We start from the raw sequence: 10,405 nt of genomic DNA, 5'->3' as shown, positions 1-10,405 counted from the left end.
GGGCCTTATATGGGGGGTGGTAGCCCCTGCAGAAGCTATTTGGCCCCCTTGTGTGGGGGCTGAACCCCTTGTGTGGGGGGCCGTAGCCCTTGTGAGAGGACCAGACCCCCTGTGTGGGGGCCATTGCCCTGTGGGAGGGCAGCAAAATATGTATTCATGAATTCATGAAACCTGTAGTTAGAGTTCACTTTATTATTATAAGAGACTTGCTTTAACACTGTAGATATATCAATAAAACATGATCCAACTGATCGCGCTCTCTCTCGCACTCTCTCTCTCTTTGTTTTACTTGTGGAGCAACATGGATTTGGGGGTATTTTAGAGAGCTGGCACCTTGGACCCATCTGGCTGTGTCTGACCTCCTGGCTAAATGGGGCCAGGAGGACATGCTTTGACAGTTCAAAGCAGGCCACCACACCTGGAACTTCTTCCAGGTGATAGCTGCCCAGATGGCCGGGCAGGGGGCACAAATGGCAGTAGTGCTACACAAAGGCAAACCCTGCAACCACAGTCCACTGGCAGCTGGCCCAGAGGGGCACATGCCTCTAGTGGCTCTGTAGTCCCCATCCGAGTCTGGCAAGTGCACAGCAGGTCACAGCCAGGCAGCAGCCCCCACTGCCAGACTGCTGCAATGGGTAGAGGATACAGGAAACTCTCAGGGCTGCTTCAGCAGTCCAGCTGGCACCAGGGTAGTGTCCATAAGTACCCCAGAAGCTCCTGAGAGCTAGTAGCCCTGAGCTACTTGCCAGGGTGGCTTTTTATACTGCTGGGGCCAGGACAGGGCAGCTTTTTATACTGCTGGGCACAGCACAGGTGCTGGCACCAGGCTCTAGCTCTCCCTGGCTGAAGATCTGGGAGGAGCCAGGCAGGGTTATTTTGCCCCAGTGGCACAATTTGCTCTACAACAAAGTGCATGTCTGAGCACGTGCATTGAGGCAAAAAGCCCTGGCTCAAATTTGCAGTGCTTCTATTTGAGCTGCTGCAAGTGCACATCTTTGCATGTGTGGATGTGCCCATAGTAACCAGAGACAACCAGTTATTTTCACTAGCTACTGTTGATACTTCCTTTGTTTAATAAATGAGTCAATTTAAAATAGAAAACTTGTTTTGAAAAGGTAAAAAGAATATGGTAGCTGTATCTTATTATAAAATAACTTTTAGAATGCTGTTTAAATTTATTTTAATTGAATTCCAATTTCCAGCCAAATGCAGATTGACATACATTGCAATTTAAAAAGCCACAGAAATAAGAGATGCATCATTAGCAGTTTACTAATACTAAAAAATATGGAAAAAAATATGGCTCTGAAAAAATGTATGTAACGTTCTATATCTCTTAGATGTGTATTGTCATAATGTCTAGTTGACAAAAGAAATCTGTTGAATTCAGTATAAAGCTTAAATATAGTTAGTTACCAAATGATAAGTATTAATGGTTATTAAAGAAAGGAAATCAGCTCTTCTTTAGGAAAATAACTAAAGTATAAATGCAAAACGGGATTTAAATAAATCAAGGTTTTCTGCTTGCAGAATTAAACCGTAATTAAAATCAGTGATTTAAGTCCCTTTGGGTTAAATTAATCCACTCTGCTTCTAGAACATGACGTTATGCTATTTAGTAGAATGATTGTACTTCTTATGCCTGGTGGGACTGTTGGAACATTGGTTTCAGTTTTTAAATTAGCATCTCATTTTCCTCTTTGTTCTTTTTGATTACTACTTTTGTTTAAAAGTCCAGCTGTGAGAACAGGCAAGAAAAAATATGTAGAATCAATGTTGGTGTGAAGGCAGCTCTGATCTCTTATCTTCTGATGAATGGTGGCTGAGTAAACCACGTCTGCGTTTTGGCTCAGTCACTAATGTGGGTGAAAGTAACCTACCTTCTTTCTACAGCTGTGGTTTCCCAACTGAGATCAGTGGAATTGGCAGCAAATTAGCAATACCAGTACTTTGGTATTTGATTAATTAAAAAAAATATATCAGCTAGTGAAAACGGGTATCTCTTGCATTGCAGAGTAAAAAAACATTGTGCAAGCTTAGGTTTAAAATGCGTGTATTATACATAACTTGTTTGGTTGCTATATGAAACAAACAAACATACCCCAAAGTTCTTGAACACTGAAACACTTATTAGTATAAAAAAAGACAAAATGAGATGTTCGAATGAGTTCAAAAGGCTGTAAATATTAGGGGTGTGGGAAACAGGATATGAATCGATTCAGATTCAATTTTGGCCTGAATCAGGGACAGTGATTCTATTTGTTGATACAGATCGCTGTCCCTGATTCAATTAGGCCAAATCCAAATCTGAAGATTCGATTGCTGATTCAGAGAATCAGGGTTTCCACCATAGACACAGTTTTAAAAGTTTTTTTCTACATACCTTGAGGCACCAGGTGCGACTCATGAACGGTACTGGGGCGTATGACGAGTCCCTCTGGAGTGTGGGGGAGGGGCGGGGGGCCACGTGCTTGGTGGCAAACCCAGAAATACTTCTGATCCACTTCCAGGTCCACCACTAAGCACCCAGGGGGCCCCCATACGCCCTTCCGGCTCAGCAGTTGGCCACAGGGAGACCCCAGGAGGCACCAGTCACCGAGCCGGGGTGGGGCCCTCAGTGTGCTCCCCGATAGACCCGTAAGTGGACCTGAAGTGCTTCTGGTTCACTTCTGGGTCTGTTGCCCCCCTGGCCCCCCAGTGCTCCTGTGAGACGCTCCATCTGCCCCGCCATTGCAGCATTCATGAACCGCCTGGTACCTTGAGGTACATTTAAAGCTGTGTCTATGTCTGAATCTCTCTGAATTGATTCGGAGGGTTCTGCTTTGATTTGGAGAGATTAAAGGGTCTCCTGATTTCGATTCAAATTGAAGGTTCGGCCACCAAATTGGGCCGAATCTCCACCAAATTGGATCGGTGACCGAAGCTTCACACAGCCCTAGTAGATATTTAATTAAGTGGTTTCTTTTAGATATGCTGCATTAGACTTGCGATGGTTGGCAACATGTCTGCAGAGCTACTGGATCTGGCCCATGGTGTTGTTGGGGCTTCGCCCACACAAGAGCCTGGCAGTGAGGAGCTGTGTCAGGTCTAGACACCTGAGAGCTGCATCCATGTTGCAGTCAGGAAGAAGTGGTGACAGAGGCAAGTCACAGTAGCAGGCGGGTTGAAACACCAGCCTGTCTAAGACCCAAGCCAGGTTGTTCTGGCTTGTGGCTCTGAATACTTGCCAACTGCTGTATTAGAGTGTATTGATTAAAGGGAGGGCATGGGGAAAAAATCAGGTATGGAGTTGGAGGAAAGAAACTTAAAACCCTTCTTGTCTTTTTGAAGGAGTTCATATCTCCTAGTGAAAAAACATTGAACATTTAGTACAGCAAAAATAATTTTAAAAAAATTAGTGATGAATAACTAGCTTTTGAGGACTTCTGTATCACATATCATTCACTACAGCAGTGGTCCTCAATCCATGGCTCATAGGTAAGGGTCTACCAAACTTGAGGTGGCTGCCAGCTGATTTTGCAGGCAAATGTAAGGCCTGGTAGCCATTTTCACAGGCAGTGTGTGACGGACGTCGCTTCCCCCCCAGTGTCTGTGGCCAAAGGGCCCTGGAAGTTGTGCCTCTCCCTGCAGATTGCCAGATCACCCCAAACTGCCACTTGCTTAACATATCAATTAATGGCTTTCACGGACTTAAACAGGGGATTAAGGTCATGGAAGCCATTATTAAGAAATCTGAGAACCTAATTATGGTCTAAAATTAAATATTTTATTAAAATAAAACTTGGCACACCATGAATTGTAAGTAATACTATCTATATACATTTTATTAACTAATACCAACTATACACACAGAATTAAACTCTAAACTGAAATCTCTTATGAAAATAAAGCGATGCACAAAATTAATTGCAACTAATACCAACCATATACCCCTTAATAAAGGACATTATAAAACAGAGTTTAGTGAAACTGAATGCTAACCTTGAAACAGGCAGTTCATACTATGTATTAAATGTGAGCATGCTGCACCCAGCCACAGTTGCTGGAGGCACTGTCTGTCTCTGGAGTGAACACTTGCCCATACACTGAGATGGCATGCTGGGCATCCACCAAGTTAATTGAAGTGGTGAGGCAGCATCTTGCCTGGGTGTAAAAATGTGAAAACTGGTCACAGACACAGTCCTAGAACAGGCACAGGCATCCAGCACTCTTTGACAAAGTACACATTACCAGCATGTTCATTGTCATGCTCTTTTCCCCCATCCCGGGATTGCTCTTAGTAGGTGAGGGTCAAAACTTAGCAAAGGCACCTGGTTGGAGTCCAAAATGCAAACAGCACTAAAAAAAGTGTAGTTGGTTTTCTTACCCACAGTGGCAGTGATGGATTGTCCCTCTAGTACTAGTTCAGATTCACAGCTGTTGCCTGGAACAGGTTCCTTCAGCACTGGTTTTCACACAGGTAGCTTGGCAGTTCTTGCAATGCCCTGTCTTCGACCCAGCTTGTCAAATCCATCAGCTTGTATGCATGGTGGATCACAGTCTGCCATGTCAGGAGCTCTGTGAACCAGATGGCATTGTCAGCCATAAACATCATTTGATTTTCAATGTCACCTTACCCTAAGAGACTGCAAAGCTTGAGCAAGTATGGTGTGCTCGGTGTGATTTGCAGCTCCTCGCTCATAAACTGCTGGTAGTGCTGCATATGCTTGGTTTGGTAACAGACTGCGCTGAACCATGAATTCCACTGTGTGAGCACAGACTGGTGGCAGTGGCAAGTGCCATGTGAATCCCCACTTTGACTAGCGATGAACTCCCTATACCAGACCTTATGACCTGGACAGTGCTTGAAGGTCTTCTTGGAAGCAGACAGCAGTCTGTTCACCTTGGGGTGCGCCAGTTGTCACTAGAGACAAAATGTGCATGTTGCAGGTGACATGAACAGCGTTAGGCAGCATTCCTTGGGTCACATGGAAGAAAGTTCCCCTGTACATGCGCACTATTTTGTGGCTGTGCTAGTCTGAGAGAGAGAGATGCACAAAGCTCTTGGGTCAGAGGTGATTTCTTTTGTTAGACCAACTAAATAGTAGCAAAAAAATTCCTTTCTTTGCAAGCATTCTGGCATAGACACTCTTCTTCGGGCTGAGGAGAATTCAGCCTGAGAGAATGTAAATGGCATTATCAGACAGGAATGCTAAGATCTTGTTAAAGTCTATGTCATAGCTGACAACTACCTTTACGATGGCTTGGGACATGGTAGAAAAATTGACAGAGGTGAGGTAGACTGGTTCAGCTTGAAACACAGGCAGGTCCCAATCTGTCCAGCTCCACAGTACAAATAAAATGGCACATCATTATCTTGAGGGTTGGTGGCTTCATCACCTACAATGGAGAAGGAATGATACTCTGTCAAGGCAGCCTTCGTGGACTGTATATGCAAAGCAGTCACTGCAGGGAGATTAGTCTTGGTGAAGCTTGTTGGCCCATGGAAGGCATTTGGCACATTGTGGCTCAGGTAGTTTCTTAACTTCAGCTTTCTCCAGCCAGCTGTTCGCTGCCACTTTAGTCTCTACAAGGGAAAATGCCTCTTCTCACCTTGCCAAGCTGTGGTCCTTTTAAAGAGAGAGGACATGGTCTCTTGTTTCTTACTCTGACCTTCAGCCTCTGCAACAGCCTTCTTCTTCATGTGTGCCTTGGACTCCCAAGTGCCAATCTGTGCTGGTTTTCCTGGACACATCCAGAGTTATATTTGCAGAGGAGGTACAGAAGAGTCTACCTCCATGTGCGTGCAAAGTCCTTGCAGTATATTGTCTTGCGCAGTTCAGCACTGAAACTTATTTGGCTGTCTTGGATGATTTTTAGCGTTCATCCCTGCTCTTCCTCAGCAGGAGCATGCCTGTAGGAGTTTTAAAAGCCAGTGCCAAAATCCTCCTACTTCCTTGGCTGGCCCTGGACTGAGCCTGCATCAGGGGCTCAGTCTCCAATTTGCTCCCTCTCTCCCACTCTCCCTCACTCTGTGCTTCAGGACACAAGGGCTTCCCAACCTTTTCTATTTTTGCAGCTTTTTCTACCCCCCCCCCTCCACTCAGTAATTTTGCGCTTTTTTGCAGAGCCATTCTGAAATCACTGTTTCCGCAAAAACTGAGAAATTACAATTTCAGTAGTTCCTTACTAATAGGCAACATGTTAAAAAGTTAAAACTGAAGTTGACAGAGAAAAAAAAGTATGACGTTATTCACAGTGTCTTACATGCTCAATATTGCTACCTCCGGGATTGTTGCCTTATGGGCAGCAGTAGAAACAAGGATAATGATTATTATAATCGTGACAATATAACAATATTACCTCAAGGTAGAATCTTTTTGTAAATTGGAAAGTAATTGAATTCTAGTCTAATTGTATTTGATGAGATACAGGGTAACAGAGCTTTTAGGTGCTGCCATGGATTAAAGGCCATTTTTTCCAGAGAGAGCAGAAATAAAGCCAGACTCGCATGTGGTCTGAAATTCCATGACGGCTTTTACAAGATTAAGCATACCAAATGTCCTGAACAAATTCCAGTTTGCCTATTTCAGTATTCCTTTATACTACACTTGTGATATTTTTATTTATTATGTGAAAAGTTCAGATTGACTTAACTCATTGTATGTCTTAGTTTTGAAAGAATTGAGCTGATTTTTAGAGGTGCTGAGCATCTACAGCTGCCACTTTTCTTGCTGGGAATTTCTGGATGCTCAACAGTTCTTAGAAATCAAGCCAAGAGTAAATTTGTGTTTTGTTACTGATGTGTTTAAGGAAGTGGGCTGTGCAAAATTTCGCCCAGTGTTTCGTTTTGAGCTCGAAACAGCAAAATCAAAACAAAAAAATAGCTTTAAAACTAAATGAGGGCACTTGAAACATTTCAAATTTTGAAGCAGCCCGGTGCCGGGAGGCAGGGGAAAGCCAGGGCTGTGCTCCAAGCAGCTTCACAGCCCCATGGAGCTCAGCCCAGTGGTGGGAAGCTGAGTGCAGCCCTGGATCTGCCTGCCTCCTGCCACCAGGCTGCGCTCTGTGGGTTGCAGGGGCCCATGGAGCTCAGCCCTGGCTCTGCTCGCTTCCCACCGCCAAGCTGTGCTCCATAGGGCTGGTGGAGCCAATCGGAGCACAGCCCTGGCTCTCTGATTGGCTCCACCAGCCCCACGGAGCACAGCCCGGTGGCAGGAGGCAGGCAGAGCCAGGGCTGCGCTCCGCTTTGTGCTGCTGGGCTGAGTTCTGTGCGGCTCCGCAGCCCCACGGATCGCAGCGGGAGGCGGGCAGAGCCAAGGCTGTGCTCCGCCTCCCGCTGCCAGGCTGCGCTCTGTGGGGCTGGCGGAGCTGATTGGAGTGCAGCCTGGCAGCAGGGGGGAGGGCAGAGCCAGGGCTGTGCTCTATCTAGCGCTGGTAGGCTGAGCTCCGTGGGGCTCCGCAGCCCCATGGAGCGCAGCCTGGCAGTGGGAGGCAGGCAGAGCCAAAGCTGTGCTCTGCCTCCCACGACTGAGCTGAGCTCCGAGAAACCTCTGCACCTGTCTCCTTGAAACTTGGCAGGCTTCGTGCCCTCAGAAGAGGCTCCCATTCCTGCAATTTTTTATCGGAATCAGGCAAGAAATGACAGAGTTTTAGTCATGTTCATGATTCCCCATTATTGCCTATGGGTGAAACAGTGAAACAGTTTGCATGAAACAAATCAGGACAGTGCTTTGAAACAAAACTAAACAATGAAATGAAATGCTGTCCCTTTAAAACAGCAAAACAGATGTTGAAACAAAACAATGGTGGTTCACACAGCCCTAGTTGTTACCCGAAAGACAATTTTTGTTGCAAATTGCAACCCCAACATTTCTGCCAACAAAGTTGCCAGTAACTGTTTTGAATGGTCTTCCTTGGCTATGTACTGAGATGTCAAACTTCTGAACTCTATGCAAGCTCTGACCCTGCCCTCTGGGTGAGAGTTGCTGGGCCAGTTTGTAGGCTGGATCGCAGCTGACCCCGTGTCAAGTGCCAGGTTCTTCCCGTGTGTTGCATTCCTCATGCACCAGCCCCACTCTGCTCATGACCTGGACCCAGCACTGCACACAGCAGTTTGAGGCACAGGCCGCACAGTGTCCTGAACAGACTGGCATCTGCACACTGGAGCCAGTGTGTAGGGCAGATCCAGAGAGGTGCCACGTGCTGTCCACACTCTCCAGGGTCCCTGTGCTGTGTGCAGAACAGGCATAGCCTGCATGGCACTTGCAGCACAAGCCTCATTCTGGCCCAGCACACTGCATGCACAGCAGGCCATGTCCTGGTCACAGGCTCAGCAATGGGCACATGGGGCCAGCCTGGGATGCAGTACTGCTGCATGTGGCTCCCCACTGGGCTGGCTGTGTGCTGACTCCAAGTCTGATCCGATTTGGACTGGCCCCAAAGCCAGCACATGGAGCCAGTTCAGTATGGGCAGTGCATGTTGCCCACATCCTGGGCTGGCCCACAGGCCATATGTTTGACACCTCTCTTTTATCCAAATTTGTTTGTGGGGAACTTCAGTGAGGCTACCCAATTATTGTTTATAGACCACAGTTAACTCTACATTTCAGGAAACACTGACCAGGAAACACCTGTAGAGGGAGGGAGCAGCCAGAAAACATCAATGCACTGACTGGACACAGGGAAAAATAGTATGAAACCATGTGGATCCTTTGCCACATTCCCTCTGAATTTGGAACCACCTCCACCTATGTGGAGGGGAGGCTTTAGATACTTTTGGCAAGTTGCAAGAATATGATTGTATACTGAAGAGATGGAAGAGTACAGGAGCTCATGCAAATGGGAGAGAGGAAATACTATATCTTCACATATTGGTGTTTGCATAATTTGTTTAAACATCTTGTCTTTTCAACTGTGAATTCTTCAAGGCAAAAATAATTTTTTAATCTGCATTTGTGCACTATATTACAGAATGGTATCCCTGTCCTGACTGGGGGCATGAAGTACCACCATAATGCAAATTATAGATAATGCTGATAGACAGCATTGGATGGCAGTGGTCTATGATCTTCACATAGAATGTCAGAAACTATAGTGATCACCTAAAGAAGAAAATCTTTAAGTTATTTAATTTTAGAACATTTGGTTTTTGTAAAATCCACTGGAAAATCAAGCTATTTTCTTAACTTTTGTGTGCCTGCTGTTAGTGAAGGTTTCAAGACTTTAATTTGCCCATGCCATTAAATAAAAGAAGCCAACAGCATTTGACTTATATTACAAACTCAAGGGTATTTTTTTACCTGAAATAACAAACGTTCTACAATAGACTTCTATTTTGTTTGGTGTAGTTGTAAGAAGATAGTTTGTCTGCCATGGATTTTTTTTGTAGGCAGCATGACTGTAAATCATTACGTATGTTTTTCTAATCTTGTGTTGTAAATAATCAGTATATTTCAATTAAATTTAGAAATTCAGTAAGAGAAAGATAAGATTACAGAATTAAGAATTCAGAAGTTGGGGATGGTCAGTGTAAAGGCCAGTTATGCATACTTAATTCTTCTTGTGCATATTCATTGAGAGTATTTCTGTAGAAAAATTGCTTTGTTCAGAACCCATTTCTCCTTTCTTAATTCTGAATTTCCTCAGGTGGAATTGCCTAAGGAAGTTTGTTTTATCCTAAATACACCCATGCTTTCTCAGTCTTACTTCCCATTTGAGGTAATATCTATCTGAGAATAATACAGTAAAACAGAAAGCAGGTATACTTCATTAAAAATAACAAATGTTTATTGTTTTTGACTTTTTTGCTTTACAGGCTAAAATGTAAACTTTGATCCTTTGCTTACTCCTACTTCATATGCATTTATTTTGTTAGTGAACTTGAAAAGAAAATGTTATGTAAGTGATTATGCTGTATTTAACCCTCTTTTAAAACTTTTTTCAATAAGTGAGAGAGCTTCCTCCAATTTGCCTTGACGTTAGGCAAAAACAACGCATCTCGATAGAAACACTACCACAGGAACTGAAAGCTCCAGTCCCTCCAGAACCTTCCCTTCCCATACGAACCAAAACTGTGAAAGACTTCCAGTAAGTGTTGTAGGTGTTTAAAGTGTATACTTTTATTTTGTTTGTTTTTCACTGCCTTTTTTGTTCACTCTGTGGCTTTATTTTTTTTATGTTATTTTATTTTCTGGCTGAACTGCAGTGAGAACCAGTCAAAAATGGCAGCAGAATGTTAATTAGAATATACTTAATCAAACTAGTTCATTTAGGACATCAGGTTTAACACTTCAAAGCCACTTAAGGCTTGGTCATCGGTACCCATTTCCATGAGTGAAACTTTGAGTGCATCTAGTGGTCAAAGCTCTTCTGTGGCAGCTGAATCCTTCCTTGCATCTCCATCAGAGGGATGACCTCTGACACA

The 10,405-nt window shown here is 44.4% G+C and overlaps 1 protein-coding gene across 2 annotated transcripts in view; it reads left to right on the top strand.

Annotated features, from left to right (window-relative positions):
- Positions 1-10,405, top strand: part of HECTD2 (HECT domain E3 ubiquitin protein ligase 2) — a 72,363-nt gene that overhangs the window by 11,204 nt on the left and 50,754 nt on the right. For both annotated transcript variants that reach the window (XM_019556167.1, XM_019556168.1), the window contains one exon: positions 9,930-10,068. In XM_019556167.1, coding sequence (XP_019411712.1) covers positions 9,930-10,068 — 139 coding nt within the window. The remainder of the gene's footprint in view (positions 1-9,929; positions 10,069-10,405) is intronic.

Source organism: Crocodylus porosus, unplaced genomic scaffold, assembly GCF_001723895.1.
Source record: "Crocodylus porosus isolate Cpor-Errol unplaced genomic scaffold, CroPor_comp1, whole genome shotgun sequence".
NCBI lineage: Eukaryota > Metazoa > Chordata > Crocodylia > Crocodylidae > Crocodylus > Crocodylus porosus.
The sequence above is the reverse complement of the archived record's forward strand: the minus strand, read 5'-3'. Positions and strand labels throughout refer to the sequence as shown.